Below are 27167 nucleotides of genomic sequence, written 5' to 3' on the forward strand. Positions count from 1 at the left end.
GTAAGAAATAGTCTCATTCGATTGAAGACATGAATGTTTTCAGAATAGTTTATGAGAAGATCCTTAGACCCTAGAATTGTTTTTCTTCGGAAAAGAGAAGGACCTTTTAGATCTTATTTAGGCAAGATTGAGTAAGCATCAAGTGGAGAATTTCTCGTTTGGGGGTGCTTTAGCAATTGACTTGTATTAGAAGCCAAATACTTCAGGTTTCTCCTGAAGCTGCAGATGAGATGTGCCTGTTACTTTGAGACAATGGCCCATTTCAGTTGTGATCGCTCTTTAGAGTTTTTGAGTTAATGTAAGTTCAGTTACATGCCCCAAAGCAGTCCTTGCAGTACTGAGTCTTATTTCTTCATTCAGATGGAAGGGCTACTGAAACAGGAACAACCCAAAAGGCTCAAAAGCCAAAGAAGAAACACTCCTACAAAACCATCGAGCAGAATGTAAACAACCTCAATGTCTCTGAAGCCGATCGGAAGTGTGAGGTGAGGAACTGTGTGCAGTGTGGTCTCTGACTAATTCAGAGCCTCAGTGGCTGAAACTTGGCAGGGCCACACCTGCCTTACTGGTATGTGCCTGCTTGGGCCTCATGGGAGTCAAATACATAAGTGGCATCTGCATTATCTTCCCTTAGCTTCACATTAAGACTCTAGGGTGTAAGTTCCTGCTTTTCCCACAATATTTCAGGATGATTGAGTAGAAAGAGATGGCACGTTACCGAGGACTCTGATCAATTAAACCATTAATTTTCTTTCCAGGAACATGCAGCAGAGATGATGAGAGCTAACATTTTTTGTGCATTTACTGGGCGCCCTGTGCTGCCCTAAGTCTGTGAGCCATGTGACCTCAATTAATCCTCACAACATCCTTGTTATATTTTCTGAGGAGGTTATCGAAGTACAAGGCTGTTAAGTAACTTGCCCCAAATGATGCAGCTTGTTAAGTAAGCTAGGATTTGAAGCTAAGTGGCCTGGCTCTAGAGTCCTTGCTCTAAACAGCTTTATGATCTGGCAAGTCCTAAGGAATTTCTACTTAAAGGAAGCCAGAGGCCTCATTTATCTTTAGCATAGTTAATTTAAAGCAACAGTGTTGGTATAAGCTTTTTAAGAATGTTGCTGTTACGGGGCACCTGGGTGGCTCAGTCGGTTAAGCGGCTGCCTTCAGCTCAGGTCATGATCCTGGGTTCCTGGGATTGAGCCCCACGTCCGGCTCCCTGCTCGGCGGAGAGCCTGCTTCTCCCTCTCCCTCTGCCTGCCACTCTGCCTCCTTGTGCTCTCTCTCCGTCTCTCTGTCAAATAAATAAATAAAATCTTAAAAAAAAAATGTTGCTGTTAAAAACAGTATCTCAGTGAATGTTCTTGTACATATTATCTTTGTGCTCTTCTGAGACTATATCCATAAGAACATTGAGTCATGGAATTTCCATTACCTTCAAAAACAGGTTGTACCAGCCTACTGTCCCACCAACAGTGGACTAGATTACTCCTTTCTCCTACCTCCACATTTGTAAATGGCAGTTAAGGTCAAGAGACTGGAATTGATCACCAAGGGAATGAGCGTATGTGGAAAAAGGACTGAGCCCTGGGATACCCCAATCTTAAGAGTTCAGAGAGCCAAAGAACAAACATCCAGTAGGTAGGAAAACCAAGAGAGTGTGGCACCCAAATGAGAAAGTGTCAGGGAGGAGAGAGTGATCAGCCATGCCAAAGTGGCAGCCTGGGGCCACTGGTCAGCTTGGAGAAGAGCCTATGGAGCTGAAACTCAGACCTTCAGGGAAGGGGTGCTGCTTGGCTGGCGCTAGTGTCCCTGAGTTTAGAGGGGCTCGTGCGCCCAGGACCCAGACCTCCGAGGAGGACATGCTGGTTGGTGCTGGTGTCTGTGAGGAGCATGTGATAAGGCTGGTTCTGTGAGTGTGAGAAAAAGTGCAATTTGAACTCAGTTAGTGCTACAGGTAGGGTAGGACCTGCTGCATCTGGGCTGAAGAAGCCCTGTTGGGTGACAGGAACAGGAAGGCTACAGAAAGAAGCAAGTCCCTTCTAGCCTTGCAGTCTCCCTCTAGTGCCCCCTATTGGTGGAGCCTACCAGAGAGCTGCTGGCAAAGCCCAGATGTGGTCCCAGAGCCAGCATCGCAGAGAGGCTGATAGGAAGGTAGGTTGGGGGCTGAGAGGCAATAGCTTAATAACTGGCAGAGAGGTAAAATGTCAGCATATCTACTTTCAAAAAGGTTTGGGGTGGGGAGGTGGAGAGGGAAAGCTAATATGCAGTGGGGAATCTAGGTAAAAGTTACACAGAGGTTCTTATTACTATTTCAGCACTTTTGTAAGCTTGAAATTTTTCATAATAATGGGGGCAATCACATGGCAAGAGAGGAATGAAGGCAGTATGGGCTGGTCTTTTGAAGAGTTTTGCTGTAAATTGGAACAGAGTAATGGGTGGCAAATGGAGGGGAACGTAAAGTCCAGAGGGTTTTCTTGTTTTTTGCTTTTTTAATGGGAGGATTACAGCATGTTTACTTGTTGATAGCAACAGTCTAGTGGAAAAGAGAGGAGAGTTGCTCGAGTGGCGTCCTTGAGCATGTGAGAAGGGAAGGGAAGGGGCAGCACCAGCAGAGCTTGGCTAAGGGACACCCATGGCTGGTGAGGGATGGGACGAGAGTGTGCACATGTGGGAGCTTCCACGTATTTCCTTCTGGTTGTGCCCCGCCTTGAAATAGGAAGCCAGAGCATCTACTGACTGAGTGTGGAGGAGGGAAGGTAAAGGTTTGAAGAGAAAAAAAAGTGGGAGGGTGGGTGAGCGAATGGACTGGGGAAGTATAGTTTGCTTGCCAGACAGCACTCAGGGTTGACCTGAGGGCCGTGGCAGATGGATTTAAAGTAAGGTCAGTCAGCGTAACTTTGTGTGTTTCTGCAGCCATGGTTAGTTAGCTGTGTTGGGTGTGAGCAGGAAGCGAGCAGAAAGTGGGATTGAACGCAGGATTGTGTTTTGCTGAGTCAGTGTACACAGCTAGAAAGGAGCACCGGAGTGAAGAGCACGTGCAAGGGAGTGGTTACCATCATTGCCTGTGGAACTTTGGCCAGGAAAAGAGGGGAGTGAGAGACAGCATAAAAGCCATATGAGCAGTGCGTTGTAGGGCATGGTGGGTCAAAGACTTCTTTGAGACAAGGTGTTGGCTGGAAAGATAGGAGGTGGTTGCCAGGGGCGCTTGGAGTTTGAGCATATGGAGAGGCTGTAGTCATGGTTCTGATTCAGTTCAGAGAACAGCCAAGGGATCTCTTGAAGTCCTGGGGTGGCATTCATGCTGGGATCTCTTGAAGTCCTGGGTTTTCAGGATGAAGCTCAAGACTATTGAAGGTGAGGATATCAAGGAACTGAGAGGCCAGAGTGTTGGGTGGATCGCTATATGGATAATGAAACCACTGAAAATTGGACAGCAATAAAGTTGGAGAATAATAGTGAGCCAAGAGCTAATATTAAAATCTTCCGAGAAGGGGGAAGACCTGGGGATTGGAAGGTGAGCGAAACACAGATGGGCAGAAGCTGGTGAGGTCTGACCTTACCGTGTTCAAAGCGGAGGGTTGTAGGACTTAGGAGGGAGACTAGTCTGGAAGTCGTGATGAGGAACAAGGAACTCCCCTCTCCCACATCTAGGCCAGTGGTCGGAGCGCTGTAGCGCTGGCCTGTGTGGAAGCCGTGTCCTCGGGCAGGCAGGGTTCCATTAGAGCAGTGCTCCTCAGCCTCTTGTCATTTTCTTCTCCCTTCAGGGCCTTTTTAGATCTTTTCTTCCTACCCCCTGCCCTTGAAACGAATGGTTGTGGAATAAGATTTTATCAGGTAGGGTTGAGGCTTGGAGAACCACAAGTCATTGTAATTTCTAAGATTTTTTTTCACCCTCCCCCCAAGAACCAGTTTTCACCTCCTTGAGAATGATATTGTCCCCAACTTAAAATGAATGAGTTAGGGGTGCCTGGGTGGCTCAGTCGGTTAAGTGTGTGCCTTCAGCTCAGGTCATGATCCCAGGGTCCTGGGATCGAGCCCTGCATTGGGCTTCTTGCTCAGTGGGGAGCCTGCTTTTCTCTCTGCCTGCCACTCCCCCTGCTTGTGTGCATGCTCTGTTTCTCTCTAACAAATAAATAAAAGCTTTAAAATGAACAAAAAATAAACTGAGTTAGAGCTTGTAGGTGGAGAGAAACTTCAAGAAAGAAGTGGGGAATATAGGGAATTTCTAGAGGGTCCTGGGGGGGGAAATATCCATTGTTAGGAGAGGGAGATGGGGGCCAAAGAGGTTTAGAGCCTGGGAAATGTAGAATTCTGGGGGGTCCTGGGTCTTTTATTTTTTATTTTTTAAAGATTTTATTTATTTATTTGACAGAGAGAGACACAGCAAGAGAAGGAACACAAGCAGGGGGGAATGGGAGAGGGAGAAGCAGGCTCCCTGAAGAGCAGGGAGCCCAATGCGGGGCTCCATCCCAGGACCCTGGGATCATGACCTGAGCCGAAGGCAGACGCTTAACGACTGACCCACCCAGGCGGCCCCTGGGTCTTTTATGTGTGACTAATAAATAAACTAAATAAAGGACAATGATGAGATTAGTCCTGGTGGCCTCGTGGCAGATGGTAGTTGGTAGAGATAGAGCACGCAGGGGGCTAGGAGTGAGGAGACTTGCCGGGTTCACTCTGAGTAATGGGGTAGTTCTGCTCTGGGCTTGCCTAATGGCTCCAGCCTGTGCTGGTGTGAGGACTGTGTGTGGATGGGCATGGAGGTGGGAACACTGAGGCCAAGGCTGGAGAGGGAGGGGGGAAACAAGGGTGGCAGGTACTTTGTGGGGAGGGAGTTGTATTTATCCGTATGTCAGCCTTGACCTTGGACAGTACCAGATTTGAAGGCAGCAGATGTAAATTTCAGATCCTGGTTCTGCTATCTTAGCTGTGTGGCCCCGGGAAAATGCTCTGAATTTCACTTTGTTAAACTGTAGAAACAGGTTAACACTAGTTCCATCCACATACGGGTTTTGTGGTGGTGTATCTATTCCTATTTATCTATGGCAATATGTTGTATACATCTGTACACATCTGAAGGGGAGCCATTTAATTCTCTCCCACCTTCCTTTCCCCTCCCCAATTCTCCATGTTTTTCCTCCTTCTTAGATAATCTGGGTATTAATTTCACTGTCATTCTTGCCTCTGCTTCTGGTTCTGAAGTGAAATGTCAGTTCAACAATATGGTTGGAAATTCTGTTTCCAGTCATCTTTTTTCCGACCAGATAGACCCAATTCTGGGGAGCCTGAGGAGGCTTGTACTAACTAGCCTTTCCCATTGTTCTAAAGAGAAAACGAGAGGGCAGGCAGCGCTGCTCCCTCTCATCCTGTGGCGGTCAGCCACAGTTATGCCAAATGAAACCACTAGTCTTGAAGAAACACTGAGTACCCCAATCCTAGAAAGCTTTTTTTTTTGCTCTGTAAGCTGCCATAAACTTGTAATAGCCCAAAGCCCAATTCGGAAGATAAACAAGAACAAAGGATTGTCAGAAACAAGAATTTGAAGTTTCAACTGTTTCTTGAACCTGTATTCTCTTGGAGATGGCATGGAGATGAGAAAGCAAATGTTCTGTGGGTGTGTCTAGACGAGTTGAGAATTCTTTTATTTGTGTATGAGCTGATCTGTTTTGGACACAGCTCTGTGTGTGCAAAATGTTTGCTGTCATAGGAGATTCCAAGCTGATTATTCTCCAGTTCTTTATACCACGAGAGCACAATGCAAGGAAGTTCAAGGCACATACTATAGGAAATCAGAGTGGGTGGAGGTCAGAGTTTATGAAAGAGGTGAAATTTGAACTGGGCCTTAAAGGCAAGGTAGGTATTTGTCAGATGGACCTTGCCAGGAAGGTGATTCTGGGCAGAGGCACAAGCAAAGGCCATGAAATAGGAAAGTTCTGGTTCTTTAAGGAGCTGGACAGTGTACAAGTTTGGCTAGAGGCCAGGATTTACTCACAAGGCTGAAACATGCAGTTTGTTGTGCACACACTCTCTCTCCGACAAATAAATAAAATCTTTAAAATAAAGAAAAATAATATAAAATGAATGAGTTAGAGCTGGTAGGTAGAGAGAACCTTCAAGAAAGAAGTGGGGAATATAGGGTCTCCTTTTAATGTTTCTCTTCTTGCTGTGGACCCTTGTTTCAAAAGGTTCACCTACCCAGGTGCCTGGCTGGCTCAGTGTGTAGAGCATGCAGTGCTTGATCTTGGGGTCATGAGCTCAAGCCCTGCGCTGGGTGTAGAGATTACTTAAAAAAAAAAAAAAAAAAAAAAAAAGACAAAAGGTTCATCTACCTAAACTATGCAGTCACCAATAGTTCATTTTCCCATCAAATAACTCAAAAATGTCAGTGAGATCTAATTTATATGAAAGAACCATTGTTTTCACATTGCATGATGTAATTCTAGACAAAAGCGAGGACAGTTACCTTAGTGTTTTCAGCTTTATTTTAGTGTTACAGTTTCTGTGTTGACTCTTTGAAATGCTGAGTTTTCACTAACTACCCACACAGGACCTCTCAGGGTGTGGGGCTTCAGGTGGGAAGCCAGTGCTGTGGTTGGCATTTGAGGAAGGGAATGGGAGTAACAACACTAGTATTTTTAGGATAGGAAATGGGAGCGACCAGAGACAAGGGTTAAATCAGGCGTGGGTTGTATTGGTGGCAACAGGGGTGAAGAAGGAAGGGGTAGATGGTAGAGATGTGCTGGGAGGGAGACCCACCAGGCTGTGTAACTGACTGCCTGAGGGTCAGGAGCCAGGGAGAACGTGGAGGTGACGTATGTGATACTCTGGGGCTGGAAGGATTCTGAGACGGGCTTATTGTGAAGGCGAGAAGAGAATCTCAGTTCTGGAGAGGTCAGGTTCAGAGCTAAGGGGGCCAGGAAAGAGCCAGAAGCCACATCTGTCTTCCTCCTTGAGGCCCCTTCTCTCCACAGTAGCTATGTCCTGAGAAATGAAGGAGACCTGTGAACCCAATACCTAATGTGTTTCCCATCCCAGGGCCGCTGGTAGAGTCAGGTGGCTTCTGACTCGTGCCTGTGTCTTGCTCTGTCCTTGTTCTAATGCACTGTGCCCCGGTCTGCTTTTGGGATTGCCGTCACCTGGCTGTGCCACTCCTGCTCCTCTTACAACCTGTCCCATCTTGTACCCATCCATCTAGTCCTGCTGACTCTGCCTGTCTTTCCCCTGAATCTCTTGGTTGTGTTCTCCAAATCTGTACAAATATTTCTGCCCAGAGTCATAATGGCATCTTGTGAACAGATCCATCACACAGGCTTTTTAAGTCCACAGAATTTGTGGTGATGGCATTCAACTGGGATAGCCATTGGAAAACAGTGACTTGTAGAAAGAGACCAGCAGAAGGGTACCGTCCATGTGGAATATAAACAGAATGACACAGTAGCAGCTCGTTCCCACTTACTGTGTACTTGAACGCTGTGCATTTATTCAGCTGACCACGCACAGGCTTCCTTTTCAATTGGTATCTGCTAGGATGGGATTTTATTGATCAGTTAGAAAGCCCTCCCCCTATTTCGATCACATGCAGAGATATTTCAGTTCAGCAGATAGAGCTGTGAATGAGCAGGGTCCAGTGAATGAGATTTTGTTTGCTTTGGCTGCATCCCGTAATTTGTCGGTTCTCTCTGTCTGTACGGTCAGGTCGATCCCATGTTTCAGAAGACAGCAGCCTCCTTTGACGAGTGCAGCACAGCAGGGGTGTTTCTCTCGACCCTCCACTGCCACGACTATAGAAGTGAGTTGCTCTTTCCTTCTGACGTGCAGACTCTGTCCACCGAAGAACCCCTGGAGCTGCCAGATTTAGGCTGGGTGGAAATGACAGATTTAAAAGGTGAGTACACATAATGCGCTTCACCAGAGCATTTCAGTCATCAGAGAAGTTTCCGTACAACCATGGGTTCCATAATACACCCATCGTGATGTTGCTTGTTTAAATTACCCAGAAGTTTCCTCTGGAATGCCACACTGGGTGTCCCCTTGGGAGAAACGGCCTTCTGTCCCTGTCAGTGGCATGGAGGCTAACAGCAGTAGCTAATGCTCGCCGCTGCTCTTGGTCCATATGTGCCACATCCCTCACGTGCCCCTGTTAGCAGCCAGCTCTCACAGTGACGTTTTAGGGCCCAGAGCCCGCTGGGAATGTCAGAGTCTGGACTTGGGCAAGGGGCTTTCATAGGCTTTTGTTGAGCCAGAGAGGCCTTGTTCTTATTTGTTAACCATTCCGGGGCATCCGGAGGAGGAGAGGGCATTGTGAGTTATTTTCAGACTCTACCTCGGTGGTCTGAGACTGGACCTGTCTTTTTTTTTTTTTTTTTTTTTAAGATTTTATTTATTTAGGGCGCCTGGGTGGCTCAGTTGGTTAAGCGACTGCCTTCGGCTCAGGTCATGATCCTGGAGTCCGGGGCGTCCCACATCGGGCTCCCTGCTCAGCAGGGAGTCTGCTTCTCCCTCTGACCCTCTTCCCTCTTGTGCTCTCTATCTCTCATTCTCTCTCTCTCAAATAAATAAATAAAATCTTTAAAAAAAAAGATTTTATTTATTTGTCAGAGAGAGAGAGCAAGTACAAGCAGGGGGAGCGGCAGGCAGAGGGGCAAGCAGATTTGCGGGACTCCATCCCAGGACCCTGAGATCATGACCTGAGGTGAAGGCAGCGCCTGACTGACTGAGCCCTCCAGGCGTCCCTGGACCTGTCCTTTTGTCAGCCCCTTTTACTGGCCTGGCAAGGGTTTTATTCCCCCTCCCATCCTACCCTCCACACCCCTCTGCGGGGATCGTCTGAGAATGTTGTGACCCCCGTGGGTGGCGGGAAGGCGAAGCTGCACTTGTGTGCGTCATTTTCCGTCATTTTCGTGTGTCGCATGAAATTGATCCTCTGCCTCCGGGACTACGCAGATGTTACAGGGCCTACTTTCCTCCTTTCCATTCTTGTCTAAATTCTTAGTACAAGTATTTGTGCTAACAGTCTCTTTTCGAAGTTTATGCTCTCAACTGGGACCTTAATTCTGTGAGGTAGCCAGTTTAGTTTAGGACTAAAATAAGTAACACTGCGTGATTGGTTGTGCAGTTAGTACACTTTAAGGGTTTTTGATTTCCCAACTCCAGCATAGGGCACGGAGTCCATTTCAGAGTCAAATGCCTGTGCATCAGGCTTCTGCCCTAATGTTTTACTAATTCTTGGAGTGCCAATGTGGAGCCTACCTCTAGAGTGGGTATGTTGTCTCCCCGGACAGAAGTCTATGATCTGGAGCTTGGCCACAAGCCAGCCTCTGCCACAGAACAGGGGATGACTGAGCCTCTCTATCGTGCTGCCCTGGTCACTCTGAGTGTGGGGTGGTTGCTCCCTCCGTACTCTTCTGCCCTCTCCTGTCTTCTCCAGCACCCATGCAGCAGTGTGTGGAGGACGGCCAGATCTGTCCCTCCCTGGCCGGGTTCCAGTTCACGAAATGGGACAGTGAGACACATAATGAGGTGAGTTCAACTTTTAGACTTCTGAGGGCTCGGCATTTGTCCAGCTGCTCGTGGTTTCAGTGACATGGCCCAAGACAAGTTCTGCCCAGTGAGAACCAAAACCGTGGCATCATTTTTATTTAGCCAGGAGTACGGAAAATATTTCCCTTGGCACTTCTGTAGGGACTAAAACCTGGGGCGTAGGAATGGAGGGTGAGGCAGCCCTGTCTTTCCTGGGTGCACATTTTTTTTTAATTGGCTATCCCCTTGAACATGGTTAATTCCAGGCCTTTGGTCTCAGGCTGCTGTCAGGCTCAAGGAATTTCCTGCTCTTCGGGGTTGAGTCCCTTGGCACAGAGTTTCCTGAGAATCTGTCATGTGTAAAGCTTTTCTCTGTATATTTTTAGCATGGCCCCCTTTAGCCTACTTACTACTATCACTTCCAGAATAAATGGTCTCCATGGAAAACTGTTTTCTCTAAACATGTAGTTAATGGATGCAGATTCCTGTTTCATGTTTTACGAAATGTGCCTAACGACAATACAGCTTCATCCTGTGCTGCACAATATAAACTTCCTCAGCGCTTTACTCTTGTGAGAACCTTGACTCTGGGGAGGGGGGAGGAGAAGCTGGAACCTGGGACTTAGGGCTGAGAAGGCACACCGAGGCAGGCTGTCACTCCAGCAGTGCCTGGGCTGGGATGGGTAGAACTAGAGAACCCTCTCTTTGTCCTCTCCAGTCTGTCTCTGCCCTGGTAGACAAGTTCAAGAAAAACGAGCAGGTGTTTGACATCAGCGCCGAGGTAGAGGAGAGTGACTGCGAGGACTTCCCTGATGGGCCCGTGGAGGACGACTTTGATGCGAACGATGAACCTGAGCACAGCGCCGCCGGGGATCACACCGAGTTCAGGAGCTGGAAGGAGCCCTGCCACGCTCAAAGCTGCCCGTAAGGTTCTCAGGGCCACCGAAGAGGTTCCCAGAGGAACTTTCTATTGGTTCTTAACAGATTTCCTGCTGGGAGAGTCTCATTTCATCTCCGAGATTGGCTAGCTTGGTGTGCTGGCCACGTTGTCCTTGCAGGCTGAGCCATTCCGACTCACGGTGAAATCATACTCACCTGTGAATGGTGGCTCAGCCACCTATTGGTGACATTGCAGGAGTTTATAAGGATAAAATTAAAATATGTAAAGTGCTGGAGAAAAATACCTGGAATATAGGAGCTACTTCGGTGGTGGCTGTTGTTACCACTTGCATTTTGGTAGCATGGAGCGTGCTTTTTCCACACGATGTGTAGTCTGGCTTTTGGCCACATCACTCCAGATCAGTTATAGACAGCAACAGGCTCATGTGTTGATTACAGAAACAAAGTGGCCCCTGCCTGAAAGGTCATGCAAAGAGGAGGGGCTGGGCAGTGTCGGGCTAACCAGATAGGCAGACCAGGGACAAGCAAAGCAGAGGAAACTAAATAAGCAGATAAAACCAAGCATGTTGGGCAGGAGGAAAGGTGGTAGAATGGGTCTTTAGCAATTTAAAATTTTTATTACTCTAGTAGACCTAGAAGAAAATCAGAACTTTGTTGGCCTTTATTATACATACTTAAGAGATTAGTACTATTTTAATTTTGAATACGATTTGGAAGCGGGATCCCATAATCCTGTGGCACCACGGGCCTCTAAAGGTGGTAAATAGGCTTGGGTGTAGGAGACGCCGTAAGACTGCGATGGACAGCCCCTCTGTTAACTCCTGTGCCTGTAACAATTTCGTATTCCTGGGATCGGGGATAGCCAAGCTGGTTTAGTATGGGGTAAAACCTTAGAAGTTGTCCAGGATAACTTGTCTGCTTGTGTGGGAAATGATTAGATTGATAATTCTACTCTCCTTCTACTTCTACTCTTCACACCTGAGTAGAAGTTGGCAGCTAAACATTTGGCACCTCTAGGCAAAGCTACCGTCAAGGCCCTTTGGCACCCTCCTTGCCTCTCCTGGTCGGTACCACTGATATACCTGCAGTTTTGTCCCTGTGCCCATTCTGTCTTCTACAGAGTGAGAAGTGGTAGGCAGGTTGGGAGGATGAGCTCTTTTAATGCATTTTCTTTTTTTTCTTTTTTAAATCTTATTTATTTATCTGACAGAGAGAGAGAGCGTGTACAAGCAGGGGGAGTGGCAGGCAGAGGGAGAAGCAGGCTCCCCACTGAGCAGGGAGCCCGATGTGGGACTCGATCCCAGGACCCTGGGATCATGACCTGAGCTGAAGGCAGACGCTGAACTGACTGAGCCACCCAGGTGCCCCTGGACTGAAAGGTCTTCAAGGGCTTCTCTAGGTCGAAGTGGGGTAGGGCAGTGCTGAATCATAAATGCCATTGTTCTGTAGGGTGCCCTATGTTATCGGTCCCTGGATGCCAACCCTTGGACCACTGTGTGCACCGTACGTTAACAAGGCCAGGCCTAACAGTGCTGTATGTCCCATGGCAGCTTGGGCGCATTGCTTCTTCCTGCAGCAGTGGCCCATGTGTGCTCTAGCCAGTCTCTGCAGGACAGGTGTTTGTTATGGTTAAAGACCTAGTCTGTGGTCCAGGCCCACACCACAGCCTGCTCCATGCATGCAGGAATGAGGCATTCTGCTATGTTCACGGAGCCAGCTGGGAGAAGACCTCTAACCTGCAGGTATTAATGTGGTGCTAACTGGTGCTACCTTGGAAGGGCCCTGTGGTTGGGGGGCAGGTAGAAGAAATAGTTCCCCCAGAGGGGATTAGAGAAGTTTGATGGAGGGGCAATTTGATGGAAAAATGAGGAGACTGGGAAGTAGGTTAGTTGTTGAGTTGGGGAGTTGGGACCAAGAGGGTGCCTGCCATGTAGCGTTGTGTATTGCAAGATAAAACAGCTGGAGTTCAAGCCTCAAGGGCCTTAGTGCCGCCCTGGCCCACAGATTCTCAGGGAATGGGAGCCAAGCTCTTTATAGCTTTGCCTATAAGTTCCCAATAAATTCACAGCCTGACTGCCAAAACAGAAGAGTATCTGTGAGAATTGAGCAGAGATTCCACTGAAGCCATCTTCTTTCTCCCTCTGGAGCTCACAGTGCAGTACAATTGTTACTTAGTAACATATGGGCATTCTACATACTAGAAATGTGAATTTTTTTCATATCTTCTAATTTTTAAAATTAGATTTTAGGGGCGCCTGGCCTGCTCAGTTGGTAGAGCATGTGACTTTTTTTTTTTTAAGATTTTATTTATTTCTTTGAGAGAGAGAGAAACAGCATGAGAGGGGAGAGGGTCAGAGGGAGAAGAAGGCTCCCCGCTGAGCCGGGAGCCCGATGTGGGACTCGATCCCAGGACTCCGGGATCATGACCTGAGCCGAAGGCAGTCGCTTAACCAACTGAGCCACCCAGGCGCCTGAGCATGTGACTCTTGATCTTGGGTTTGTAAGTTCGAGTCCCGCGTTGGGTGGAGGGATTACTTAAAAACCTTTAAAAAAATAATAAAATTGGGCGCCTGGGTGGCTCAGTTGGTTGAGCGACTGCCTTCGGCTCAGGTCATGATCCTGGAGTCCCGGGATTGAGTCCCGCACCAGGCTCCCTGTTCAGCAGGGAGTCTGCTTCTCCCTCTGACCCTCCCCCCTCTCATGTGCTCTCTATCTCATTCTCTCTCTCAAATAAATAAATAAATAAATCTTAAAAAAATAATAAATAAAAATAATAAAATTAAGTTTTAATTATACAATAAATAGACAAATACAGTTTCCTGGTTTTAAAATAAAGATTCTGTAGATAAAAGCAAAGTCCTCTTTTAAAGCTTTTTAACCTTATTCCACAAAGCTTGGTGTAAAGAGGATGTATATATATGGCTCAGTGTAGATGAAAAGCTGCTTGGTATCTGAGGTTTCCTTGTTACCTTTACCTTTAGAGGGCGGTATAGCAGCACTAATGTACTTTGTGATGCGTCAGGCCTTTAGGAGAAAGCTACCCGCACATACTAGGACGTTGCAGAAAGGTTGAAAAACCAAACCCAACTACCATGCTGGACTGGCCAGTTAGACTCTTCACACACAGCACAGAATAAAGCTAGGTGGCTTAACAGATTATAAGTGCCACCCCCAAATCAGTTAGGGGACAAATCAGAATAACATCTGTTCACTTTTAGTAGGCACTACAAGTGTTATTGGAGCCCTCACTTATGGAAGGGTGGTAAAGAAAGACTGAGAGATTATTGTCTTGTATGGCAGGAAGCCTTGTGTAAAGAAAGATCTTGAGGCTGATTCAGAAAATTGTGTCCTACTCCCAGCTCTGGCATTTTACCGACTGCAGTCGTACATAAAAACTTACTTCATCTCCAGGGCCCCTGGGTGGCTCAGTAGGTTCGAGTGTCTGCCTGCAGCTCAGGTCATGGTCCCGGAGTCCTGGGATTGAGCCCTGCCTGCGCCTCCCTCCTCAGCGGGGAGCCTGCTTCTCCCTCTGCTGCTACCCCCTCTCCTGTGCTCTCTCTTTCTCTCAAATAAATAAATAAAATTTAAAAACAAAACAAAACAACTTACTTTCTCTCTGCCACTCTTTCTTGTCTCTCAAATGAGTAAACTTGCATTTCATGAAGCACTTTAAAACCTTGTATAGCTATGATCATAATGTTATAGAATTAAGAGAAAAGCACTTTGATGAAGTAAAAACTAAGGAATTACTAAGATGAAATATTTATATTGAACTTACTCTTAGAAATGCTGCTCATCTGTGGAGAAGTGGGTAGGTAGAGTCCAATTTCGTCACATGCTGCTTTGCATGTAAATGGCATGATTGTGTTACGTATATTGACATGTACACAGTTGGACATGTAAAAACATTTCATGTGTGTTACAGGGAAGAAATGATTCCCCTTGGGGATGGAGACATTAGGACCATGTGCCCCCTTCTGTCCATGAAACCTGGAGAATATTCCTATTTTAGTCCTCGTACCATGTCGATGTGGGCTGGCCCGGATCACTGGCGCTTTAGACCCCGACTCAAACGTATGTACTTCTAAGTTTGAACGTATGTACTTCCACGCATGAACTTTAAGAGATAGTGTCGATGATCACCCAGTATCCACGTGACTTTGAACAGTGGCCATCTGTGGGAATGACCACAGGCTTATAAGGCAGAACTCTAGAACTCTGAAGGGCCATGCCAGCATTATGTGTTTTGCATTCTCTCTTTAAAAAGAAGGGATTAATTAGCATATTTTTAATTGTGTTTTGTTAGCAAGACCACAAATTATAAGTTAAGGATGAAACTAGGTGTATGGTTTGCTTTTCCTGATACTGTTACGCTCAGACAAAAATGCCGACATTTTTGCAGTTAAGATCTTGCAAAATGGGTACACAATATTATCCACAGAGGTGAACAGTGTTGACATTTGTCTTCATTTCTGCAGATGATGCTTCCTCCAAATCAGAGAACAAAAAGAAGAGTATAAAGAAAGATTTTGAATTAGACTTTGATGATGATATTGACTTTGATGTGTATTTTAAAAAAACAAAGGTTTGTGCTAGATTTATTAGCATTTATGCTTTCTTAAATTGTTCTTTTCACTCTTTTCAGATGTGATTTTTTTTAAAATTCATTACAAATTTAACTTTTAGAGTAAATGGATGGTTTCATTCTCCCTCAAACTCAAGAGGAATTGAGAAATAGTCCTAAACTCAGTGGCAGATAGAATCAGGTTTAGAATATGAATAATGTCTAGCAAAATCACTCTTTTACATAGAACTGGGAACTCTGACAGTAGACTAGTGCTGCCCAAATCCTTCCCGAGCTACTTAAAAAAATATATATGTTTTGACCATTCTTATTAAAGATGCCTATGGGCGCCCAGGTGGTTCAGTCGGTTAGGCATCTGACTCTTGATTTTGGCTCAGGTCATGATCTCAGGGTTGTGAGATTGAGCCCTGCATCAGGCTCTGTGCTCAGCCTGGATTCTTTCTCTCTTTCTCTCCCTTTGCCACCCTCCCACTCCCCCCTCACATGTGCTCTCTCGGTTTCTCTCTCTCTCAAAAAAAAAAAAAAAAAAAAAAAGCCTAAAAACTTGTTTTTAATTAATAGGCTTCTACTGTTCTGGCCAAGTCCACTTTGGAGAACCAGAATTGGAGAGCCACCACTCTTCCCACGGATTTCCTCTATGAGACTGATCATCTTGTCCAGCTGCATCTCAAACCAGGCACCAGGGTAAGACTGCTCCTTCGTTTCTCCAGGCTGCTGCTGTCGAACATGCTGGTAGCAAGGGAGGCATCAGATGGCTGGCAGTGTGACTGCCAGCCCGTGCCTTCGAGGAAAGGAGAGCACGTGGGGAGGCGCATGTGTTAGCCAGGGGCAGTTACCGGGGACATGTAGCCGGTGTAGCAAAGCTAAAGGGAAAGCTTATGGGATTGAGGCACGGTAAAGATTTGGAAATACTTTGGCTAGTGAGACTGCTGGGTGGCCGCTCAGGCTCCGTGCTGAAACGCTAGGGGGACAAACAGTCTTTCGTTGACGTTTTAACATGGTGATAGTTATTTCTTGATTCTCTCACTTTCTCATTGAAGTTGTGGATTCACTAGCCAGATGCTTTCCCCAGGCCACACGGCCTTCCTCATGATCAGGGTGTAGACACGAGCTCCACTGTGACTTGTGGAGTAACGTGAGTACCAAGCACTTGACCATGCAGTCCTCAGGGAGTTCCCTAATGCTGTGCCATCTTCCCGGGCTCCTACGAGGCTCCTCTGCTCCGATGAGCATCTAGACCACCAGGTGCTGGACCCCAGTCACGGTTCACTTCTGCCTGTGCCTCTTCTGGGGATGCTGGCAGCAAGCGGGTGTCACTGTTGCCAGGGTTACCAGGCAGTGGTTCCTGCTAAGTTCTGTTTTATCTGGACCTTCTGCTCATTTGCATTCCTGGGTGTTCTGGTCTTGTGGTGTCATAGACACAAACTTCAGTTTCCTCCTCCTTATGTTGCCTGTTTCTCTACGAGGACTTAATGATAATGTATACCATATTCACTATCTCCCATTGTTTTTATAAACCAACACTAATATATTTTTCTTTTTAATTAATACTGTTTACTTAACAGAAATACTCTTAAAAATGCAGAAAGAGTGCTTGCTTCGGCAGCACATATACTAAAAATGCAGAAAGAGGGGCGCCTGGATGGCTCATTTGGTTAAGGGTCTGCCGTCAGCTCAGGTCATGATCCCAGGGTCCTGGAATCGAGTCCCTCATCGGGCTCCTTGCTCAGCGGGAAGCCTGCTTCTCCTTCTGCCTTTGCCCCTCCCCCTGCTTGTGTTCTCTCTCTTTCTTTCTCTGACAAATAAAAATAAATAAATAAATAAATGAAATCTTTTTAAAAAATGCAGAAAGAGATGCAACGTTGCAGAAGTAGTAGAAACGATGGCTGCGGTCGGTGTTGGTTAGGTGCTAGCCCCTTCGTGTTCTAATGGGAAAACGGGGCCCTGCGGCAGAAGAGCAGGACAGTAGGACACTTCTACCAAACCTGCCCAGCCTGGAGCTGCTTTCTGTGGCCGCAAGCCACCACTCCCCCACCCCAGACCTTATAATGAGAATTTGAAAATTGTGGCCTTAGGTGGGAATTTGCATATTCATTAGGTCATTACGTTCCAGGGGTGGTTGGTTTTTTTTTGTTTTTTTGTTTTTTGTTTTTAGAGTTATCTCTTATAGAAGCAAGAACTTCTGCTTCTGATTGTCCATAGGGTCAAAGTCACCGTGTGTGGTAGGGCAGCCAGGCAGCAGGGGCTGGGGATCCCTGTCCTGCCAGCAGAGCTACACAGGGAAAATGACTATTAAACTCTGGAAACCCTGGAAATTAAATGCTGGGTTAATAAGCACTGTTTGGCCAGAGACCGTACAGATCAACCATCTAGTTTAATATTCTGATGGGGGATTCTTGTAGCAACCAGCTGATACATGAGGGGGTCGCGTCCCCTTCCTGAAACACTTCTTGTAGACTATGGACAATTTAGAGTATGCCTAAAGGAGAGTATCCTAAGTGGGGAGAGATTTAGAAATGGTGTCATATGAGGAACTGTGGAAGAAAGAGGACTTTTCTTAAGTCAATAAATACCTATTGTTGAATATTATTTTTGGACTTTTATTACAAAAACATTGTGAGGGCATTTTTTTTGGCTGCTTTTGGAGTATATCGTTGTGTTAAAATATTCAGTATGCCTCGTAAACTGTACATACCTTCAGCCTCACTTCCTTCACCCCAGAGACACACACCCCAGGTAAAAATCACTGGTAGAATGGCCAGCAAATATCTGAAGGAGTGTGGTCCCAGGCATTCCCAAAAGAGGAGGCAGACTTGTTCTGTGAGGCTCTGGAAGGCAGAACGAGGACCTGGGGGTGTAATGACAGGGAGAAGAGCTGGATGTTTCTCCCTTTAGCTATGTAGGGAGCAGTGATTGCCCCAGAAATGGGACACCAGCTGTCTGTGAATTAAAATCATGAGTGGGCTTTCTCTCAGAATTGTTTGAGCAGCAACAAGTTGACTTCTTTTCAGATAGCTATAGGCAGTTTTATTTTTAATGAACCCTTTTTCTTTTTTTTAATATAATTTTATTATTTTTTAATGAACCCTTTGTCAAATGAAGTTGTGTGCAGACCTAATTGCAAACCAGCTGCTCTGGTTTATTTGGGATGGATGGAGTCTCCAAGCCCTTCTACCCTGAGGCTTGCTCTAGAATGGAGCTGTGCATCTGAAGTTGTCAGGATTAGATGATTTCTCAAGGCCCTTAGAACTCTAAAATTCTATAATTCTAGGAGCTTGATCATAAGAACTAAGGTTATTATCCAACCTAGGTTAGAGCTGCTTTTCTAGAAATTGCTTTCTGCAGTTGTTCTTTCCTTCCTTCTAGTTACTTAAGATGGCCCAAGGCCAGAGAGCAGGAACTGAACATTATGAAGAAATTGGAGACTATGATTATAACAATCCTAACGACACCTCCAACTTTTGTCCTGGATTACAGGTAAAAGGAGAGAAGAGCTCTGTCCTTTTTCGTAAGTGGAAGAGCCTTTCCTGTTCCCCATCTGCTCTCTCTATATGGAGGAAGGCTGTAGGAAATTCTGAATCGGGGGTGGGGGGTGGGGGTTGCGGCTGCCTGCCCCGTCCCCCAGGCATCAGGAAATGGAGCAAAGCTGAGGAAACAGCCAAAACCTAGGCCTGCTTTACCTCGAGCCCTGTATGTGGAAAGCGAATGTTCATACTCCAACAAACCAATCAATGTCTTTAGCCTGTACAAAGCACTTATTTTGGCTATTTTGGGATTTCAGAGGAAAATACTCCTCTTGCTTTTAGGAGCTAATATTTTTGCCTAGGGAGACAGGACATGTAGACATGTGAAGATGGTGTGATCTGAAAGGGAAAAGCCGATGGGGTAGATTCAGGAGACCGGGCTTGTAGCTCTGATTTTGGTTCTTACGTTGTGAATTTGTACAAGCCACTCCCCATCTTTAGATCTTGGTTTAGACTAAATAATCTCACTATCCTTTTGGTGAGTATACTAATGAGATGGCAAATGTAAATAACAGGGGAAAAATACTAGGTCTCCTCTGTGTCCCTGTGGGGAGAGGGACAAGAACTGAAGAATAGTTTGTTCACCTTATCATCTTCCTTGGAGGAGAGTTGGGTTGTGAACTTTTAGTGAAAATCCAGACCTCTTGGAGAGTGCTTCTCACATTTTCAGGGGGTATAAGAATCACCCAGAGAGCCTGCTCAAAAACCAAAGTCCTGGGTCCCAGCCCAGAGATCTGACCATTCCTGCTAGGCTTGGTCCAAGAATGACTTTTTCACGGCTCCCAGGCATGGCTCCCACCCCCGCCGCCGGCTGGGGTCCCCTGGCACCTCTTGTGCTCACATTGGGTGAGGCATGTTGGTCAGATCTCTGGTGTTTTGGAAATGCTTCCCATAAAATGAAATCTTAAATTGGCTAGAAGCCAAAGGGGACACTGGCAGTTGTGATTATTCCTTCTAACTTGCTCTGGCGGTCTTAGTTAACAGATACCTTCTTCATAGAGTTTATGTATAACAGGAAGATCACTGGAGGCACCTAGGAGTCTATCCTAGGCTTGATTCATGTAATGAACTCTCGGGTACTCTGCTCTTAATGTGTAAATATGGAGTCTTTTTCAAGGATACTTCAAAGCCTCTCGGGCAGCTTCTGTCGAACTTGAAGAACTGTTTCCTTGCCCAGGCTGCTGACAGTGATTATGAAGAGTCGGATGACTTATTTGTGGGACCAGGTGGCACCTTTGACCTCACATCCTGCCATCCACCTAAGACAGTACAAGAGAATGGTGACGTGCCTGAAGTCCAAGGATTGGACATCACCACTTATGGGGAGTCAAATCTGGTAGCTGAGCCTCAGAAGGTAAAGGTGAAAGCCAAGGGACGCCTGGGTGGCTTAGTCGGTTAAGCGGCTGCCTTCGGCTCAGGTCATGATCCCAGGGCCCTGGGATTGAGTCCCACATCGGGCTCCTTGCTCAGCAGGGAATCTGCTTCTCCCTCTGCCTGCCACTCCCCCTGCTTGTACTCTCTCCCTCCCTCTCTCTCTCTCAAATCAATAAATAAAATCTAGAAAAAGAAAAGGTGAAAGCCAAGAATTATGTTAGATTGTTTGCCTGAGAACTATTTAATTTTCCTCCTGTATGAAAATCACATTGGTCTGGACTTGATTTTTTTTTTCTTTCTCGATTTTAACCTGTTGCTCTCCAAGTGGCTGACTTTTAAATAGGGCCATGTTGAGAATGAGCTGATGGCTAATTAAGTTTGTATGGAACTAGCCATCTCTTTAGAGATGGTGATAAACCATATGACTAGTGGTAAGGTATGTGTATGAAGGCTGCAGGCAGGGAAAATCAGTTTCTGTGCTGTTTCGGTGAGGCTAGCTATTTGGCTCTGGAAAATTTGGCCAGGGTCGCCTGGCTGGCTCAGTCCATGAAGCATGCGACTCTTGATGTCGGGGTTGTGTGTTCAAGCCCCATGTGGGGTTTAGAGATTACTTAAAAATAAAATATTAAAAAAAAAAGAAAGAAAGAAGGGGGGGAGGGAGGAAGGAAGGAAGGAAGGAAAGGAAGGGAAGGAAGGAAGGAAATAAATAAATCAATCTTGGCCAGATTCAGTTCATATGAAATGGTGATGCATTAAGCATCTGTCTGTCCGGCTTGGTGATTTCAAATATATTTGACCTATCTCTTTTACACTGGAATTCCAGGTTAGTCTTAATGTAGATTGCAGTTGATCAACAAGAATTTAGATTGAAATGAGGGACTCTATTTTGGTATATCCAAAGGAAGCTCTGTAACTCTGTTGATCAAACTAAACCAGATTCTTTATTTGAACTCCAGACTTTTGATTTTACAATGGGTTGGTGGTAAATGTTTCTTTATTTTGCTTTATTTTACTTTGTCACATATCTATTTCAGGTAAATAAAATTGAAATGCATTATGCCAAGACTGCCAAAAGGATGGACATGAAGAAGTTGAAGCAGAGCATGTGGAGTTTGCTGACAAAGTCCTCCAAGCAAGCAGACACAGAGGTAACATGCTCTGCTCACTCTCTAGGTGCCCAGCATGTGGGAGGGGAACGGCTCATGGTTAAGGCTCCAAGATCAATAGGGCAAATACAGGAAGCATTCATTCAGAAATACAAGGAAGATCTCACCCTTCTGAAAGCGAAATGAACCAAGTATATGAACAAAAGGTGATACAGATGGTAAACTAGTGCATGGGACATTATTCAGGCTTTCTGGTAATCACAAAATAGAAATCAAAGCATTTTATGCTGCTTTAAAATAGCCACTTTAGCAATTAATTAAACGGAGTTGAGGAAAAATTTGGAGTACACATTCACAGCTGGTGCAACTTAGGTTGATGAATGACTCTTTTGGAAAGCAAATTCTAACATCTCACATGCCGTAAAATGTCTAAGCCCTCTGATCTAATAGGGAAATGTCTTCTAAGTAGAAAAGTAGTAAAAAAGAAAATTATTTTGTTGTCAAATTGTCTCTTTCTCCTTCAGAACAAGGTGAAACGTTGACTAACTCTTTCCAACTAAATGGAACTCTCAGTTAACCAGAATCCTTCCATCCTCTCCTCTGGACCTCTTCTGCTCAGGCAGTGTTCTGAGCTTTCCAAACTCAACCTATTCTTTTAAACCTCCTCCTGCTGGCTGAGAAGTTAAAATCATGATTTGATTGAGGACCCTGAGTTGTATAGTCATGGATATCAGATAAAGCTTCAGTCATATTCATAAGGTTTTATCAACTAAAACTGAATAGTATACAAATGTAAGAGAAATGTGCTTTTTAAGAGGTAGGAAAAGGGTTCTACTTAAACTTTGAATTTAAATGACTTATAATACCTTGTTCTCCAGGGATTCTGGTTAATGAAGGATTTATTCTTTTTTTAAAAAAAGTCTTTTATCATGAAAATATTCATACAGGGCGCCTGGGTGGCTCAGTTGGTTAAACATCTAACTCTTAATTTGGGGTCAGGCCATGGTCTCAGGGTCCTGGGATCGAGCCCCGTGTCAGGCTCTACCCTCAGTGGGGAGTCTGTTTGAGGAGTCTCTCTCTCTCTGTCTCTCTCTGCCCCTCTTCCCACTCACGCATGCTCTCTCTCTCTCAAATAAATAAATCTTTTAAAAAAAAAGAAAGTATTCAAACATATTCCAAGTAGAGAGGGAATAGCATAGTGAACACCTACTTCCAGTAAGTACCACTGTTTTACCTCAACTGTCACGCATCCCATCCTGTCCCCCACCCCTCTCATCATGTACACGGTCTGGGTTATTTTATTGCAAATACCAAACACGATATCCTTTTTTTTTTTTTTGAGCATTGCCCTGAAACCATTTCTTTTTTTTTTTTCCCAGAGCAGATTTTTTATTGTTATGTTAATCACCATACATTACATCGTTAGTTCTTGATGTAGTGTTCCATGATTCATTGTTTGTGCATAACACCCAGCGCTCCACGCAGAACGTGCCCTCTTTAATACCCATCACCAGGCTAACCCATCCCCCCACCCCCCTCCCCTCTAGAACCCTCAGTTTGTTTTCCAGAGTCTCTCATGGTTCGTCTCCCCCTCCGATTTCGCCCCTTCATTCTTCCCCTCCTGCTATCTTCTTCTTTTCCTTTTTTCTTAACATATGTTGCATTATTAAACACGCCATCCTTTGATAACTGCTTGCCTGATAGGTGATGGATTCTGTGCTGTCCTTGGTTGTGTAGTCCAGTTGAAGCTATAAATGATCATGGCTTTTGTTATTTTGTATTTTTTTTTCTTCAGAGGAATCTAGAAGCCTCTTTGCAATTTTTCCTTTACTGGGATTATACTAGCCATTGACATCCACATTTACCATAACTTGGTAGTCAGTATCATGGTCCAGGGCTGAGGCACGGAGTTCAGTATCATGGTCCAAGGCTGAGGCATGGGTCCCCTTCAAGAGGTAACTTAGAAAATGTTTTGGTTTCATTCAGATGTAAACTTTTCAGAGATAGAACTTGGAAATTTATGTTGCTTTCTCAAAAGTGAACTGACTCTCAATGTCTGAATTGTCAATATCCTTCTGTTAGACAAACCACAGTGAAACTGGCAAAGAAGAGGACCCGGTGAAGGTGGCTGATGAGAAGATGCTCAGCGGGCTCACAAAGGACCTGCAGAAGAGGTACGTGCCAGTGAATGCAGGGGGCTCGCCACCCCTTCCTCTGAGCCCCGGCTGAGAGTGCTCTAGCCTGAGCTGCTAGTATGACAGACCCTTACACAGTCTGCTGTTCTAATATTTGGGGCAGTTTTTCTGTTTCTTCCTTGCATTGATAAATGAGTTCATATAGACCAATTTTTAAAAAGGCATTAAAAAAAAAGCATTTTGGGGCACCTGGGTGGCTCAGTTGGTTGGGCGACTGCCTTCGGCTTAGGTCATGATCCTGGAGTCCCGGGATCGAGTCCCTCATCGGGCTCCCTGCTCAGCGGGGAGTCTGCTTCTCCCTCTGACCCTCTTCCCTCTCGTGCTCCTATCTCTCATTCTCTCTCTCAAATAAATAAATAAAATCTTAAAAAAAAAAAAAGCATTTTTCTGCACCATTGGCTGGAATGGAACAAGTGATATTTTATTTCCAAATAAGAAACTGGAAAAACCTGCTTATAAAATGCACCTGAAATATTTCTTTGTTTCTCATTAGTTTGTTCACTGGACATGTGTATTCATAGTTGTTGAAAGAGCCTTTGTTCCTAGAACCACAGTGACCTAGCCAAATACTTGCCTCTTTGTTTTTCAGCCTGCCTCCTCTCATGGCTCAGAACCTCTCTATACCTCTGGCCTTTGCCTGTCTCCTACATTTAGCCAATGAAAAGGTAGGTAAATTTGGTAAGCATGGGAGTAATTCTTTATTCGTAGCAACCTGTTTGAGTTTTTTTATTAGATCTTTCATGGGCAACCTCATAGGACTTCTTAAATACAGTGACTTAAGCAGTACTTTCAACCCCAGAGGATAACCAGGCACTTAGAAGTATCTTAGAAAAAGGCCACTGAGGGGGGCCCCTGGGTGGCTTAGTCGTTAGGCATCTGCCTTCGGCTCAGGTCATGATCCCAGGGTCCTGGGATCGAACCCCGCATCGGGCTCCCTGCTCCGCGGAAAGCCTGCTTCTCCCTCTCCCACTCCCCCTGCTTGTGTTCCCTCTCTCGCTGTGTCTCTCTGTCAAATAAATAAAAAGAAAAAAATAATAATAATAAAAAAAGAAAAAGGTCATTGGGTATGATTAGCAATGAAAATAATGAGGAGGACCCAAATGGGAAATTTTAAGTGCTTTAAAAACTGATAGTGATCTGTCAGTTCCCAATTTCAAAACACAAAGCGTTTTGATATCATTGGGTGTCAAAGGCTTTAAAGGCCAAATCCTGCCAATGCTGAAGTCAAGACACATGGAAACGTGGTGGAGAACAGAGGGGACAGAGGAGGGCGAGAGGAAGACAGGTGCAGGCGGAGGGAGTCGTAAGACATGGAGGCAGTGGCCAGCCAAGCTGGACCACCAAGAGCTGTGAAGAAGGGCTTGGGACCAGAGTGCCTGTCACATCAGGAGGCAGGAGAAGTGCCAACCGTGACAGCGTCTCAGGCTCCACGGTGTGCCACGCCAGCAGCAGAGCTGAGCAGCTGTGGCAGTGATCAGTGCGACAGGCAGGGACCCATCTTGTCGAGAGTCTGCTGGTGCTACCCAGGAGGAAGCCCAGCGCAGCAGCCAGCCACAAGCCCGGACGTGGGGTGTCCTCTGTGTGCCCTAACGCAGAAGTTGGCACTGAAGTAGAGTGTCACTAGGCCTCACCGCTCTCGTGCACCACTGGTGTAGATTCTGACCTCCCCATGCCCGAGCTGAGAGGGGCCTCTTAGAGTGTGGCACCTGTCTGAACACCGAAGTGTGGTTTGAGAGGGTCGATCAGATTGTACTGAAATGCTAGCACAAACGGGGTGCTGTAGAAGTGCCCGGGATTTCCCATGTGCCCGTGTCTGACCTCTGGCCTCATGGTGAAAGTGATGCGGTGACGGTGTCCCAGGTCTGGCTTTGCTTGGACTGACTGCCAGGCCCAGAGGCGAGAGGGCCCCGTGTAGGATGGCCTGTGTAGCTGAGCTGTCGGCCTCTCCAAGCAGACCTGCCACTGCGAGGTCAGGGACCCCTTCTTCTAAGCTCGTGACCTCACTGAGGAAGAAGACAGTGTCCATTTGGCAGAAGCTAGTTTTGATTTTGGGTAGGGAAGCGACACGGAAGAGCCAGTGAGCCAGGACAAGTGCTGCACGTGTCTGGCTACGGGGCCGACCGCTGGGCCTGGGCATTCTCAGCTGAGGCATGAGCAGAACAGCCCAACTCCGCTCCTGTCAGGGAACCCTTGTGCATCAGAGCCACTCTGGGTGACTGTGACCCAGGAGCACTGAACTCACATGGATGCTGGGTGGAAGGCAGGAAGCACCAACGGCTGACTGGAGAGACCGTGTGTCCAGGTCAGAAGTCGTGAAGGCAAGGCTGGGGGCCATGCAGCCCCACCCGTGGTGGTGGGAGATGGTAGTGAGAACGCCTCCGTGTCATTCCTGACGCAGCCTAAATTACCTGATGTCAGAAGCAAACCAAATGAAGGAAGAATAACTAGGAGAAAAAAACGAATAAAAAGGTAATATTGTTATCATCCTGACAAGAAATCCACAAGTGGCTCTGAGGAGGATTCCCCATCGGAGGAGGAGGGCACACAAGCCATCCATCTCTCTGATATTCCGAAGTGTGACTGCCTGATGGCCTGGAATCTCACACCATCTTTATGGGTGTAGGTGCTGGTGAACTCTCCCACTGGGTGTGTTCTCCTAGCACACACAGGCTCCGAAAGCCTGGGTGTCTCTGAAGCTCAGAAACCCTTATCTTGAGTCCAGATTAAGAATGTTACTGACTTCACTCAATTGCACCAGTCTGAGAATCAGTGTTGCCCTGGGCTATGTGTCTCCACAGAAACCTGCCTCTCCCCGGTGAGAGAGCAGCTCTGTGGTCCTCACTGGTTCCCAAATAGACTGGGGCCAAGGAAACCTTGCTAAAAAGCATTAATGATTTTGTGGCCTCGCTGGGGTACATAATGTTCTGGCTCCAGCACAGCTCTGCTTCCCCCAACGGTGGGGCCGGGATTGTTCGTTTTGCCGTGATCAAGTGTGTCTTTAGGGGCCCAGAGTGCTCAGTGTTTGAAGGATGGGGAGATGCACCAGACCGGGAACCACTGGGCTCAGCACTGAGGCCATTACTGGGGCTTGGCTTTGGGCTATTTGAGAAAATTTGGCTGGTAACACTGGCCATGTCAATGACCATGATCATCAACAGGGATCTGTGGTAACTCAGAGCTTAGAGCCATCAAGAGAAATCTCATAATACTTAATACCAGAACATGAGTCTTTTTGTGGCCTTTTTCCCGGTCTTTCACTCCCATCTGGACTCTTCAGCGGCCACTTTGGTAATGAACTCCCCTGGGAAGTGCGGTGTGGTAGGGCTTGGGATGCAGTGATGGACGCAGGGTTGCATGGTACAACTGATTAGCCAGGCCGAACCCACTTGGAACCCAAGCTGCAGAAGTCACACTTGGGGGGCGGTGTGTGATTTCAGCTTTCCATCGTTAGCAGTACAGGAAGGTGCACCAGCAAGGGTAGGGCAGCTGCTGAGTGCTCGCGCCTTGTGCCTGCCTCCGGAGCCCAGTGAGGGGCGAGTGTGCTGGTGGCGAGCTTAGGCGAGCGAGTCTTCGGACAGTCGTTCATCCTGAGGGAAACAAGTGCCCAGATTGGTGGGGAATTCACGGGGTGGGAGTGGGGGTGTTAGGTGGAGAAGAGCTGCGAAGTAGGGAAAGGCCTGCGCAGGTGGGAGAGAAAGGGCGCTGTCATGGCCATCCCCAGGGCTGAGGTGATGGGCAGTGATGGGGAGGGCCTGGGGAAGGCCATGTGTGGACACGGTTAACAGGCATGTATTGTGTCTCCTGGTGGCCATCCACTTCTCTTAGCTCCTACCAGAGCATAGAGCTTCACTCTTGGGCCCTTTACAAAGAGAGGTTGTTTCCGGAACCAGGGCCAAGGAAGTCCTTGCTTTTTGCTTTTTTTCCCTGCAGTTGGCAAGGATTTGGAATTAGCTTTATCATGCAAATT

The 27167-nt window shown here is 46.4% G+C and overlaps 1 protein-coding gene across 1 annotated transcript in view; it reads left to right on the forward strand.

The window, feature by feature from the left end:
• The window catches only part of NCAPH (non-SMC condensin I complex subunit H), a 34981-nt gene that overhangs the window by 7146 nt on the left and 668 nt on the right, over nucleotides 1-27167 (forward strand). Inside the window, exons 6-17 of the mRNA XM_027624010.2 lie at nucleotides 361-485; nucleotides 7693-7882; nucleotides 9425-9516; nucleotides 10235-10440; nucleotides 14342-14490; nucleotides 14895-15001; nucleotides 15563-15685; nucleotides 18368-18478; nucleotides 19703-19879; nucleotides 20934-21047; nucleotides 23088-23179; nucleotides 23790-23865. Of these exons, the coding sequence (XP_027479811.1) occupies nucleotides 361-485; nucleotides 7693-7882; nucleotides 9425-9516; nucleotides 10235-10440; nucleotides 14342-14490; nucleotides 14895-15001; nucleotides 15563-15685; nucleotides 18368-18478; nucleotides 19703-19879; nucleotides 20934-21047; nucleotides 23088-23179; nucleotides 23790-23865 (1562 nt within the window). The remainder of the gene's footprint in view (nucleotides 1-360; nucleotides 486-7692; nucleotides 7883-9424; nucleotides 9517-10234; nucleotides 10441-14341; nucleotides 14491-14894; nucleotides 15002-15562; nucleotides 15686-18367; nucleotides 18479-19702; nucleotides 19880-20933; nucleotides 21048-23087; nucleotides 23180-23789; nucleotides 23866-27167) is intronic.

The sequence above is a fragment of the Zalophus californianus genome, chromosome 8, assembly GCF_009762305.2.
Source record: "Zalophus californianus isolate mZalCal1 chromosome 8, mZalCal1.pri.v2, whole genome shotgun sequence".
Classification (NCBI taxonomy): domain Eukaryota; kingdom Metazoa; phylum Chordata; class Mammalia; order Carnivora; family Otariidae; genus Zalophus; species Zalophus californianus.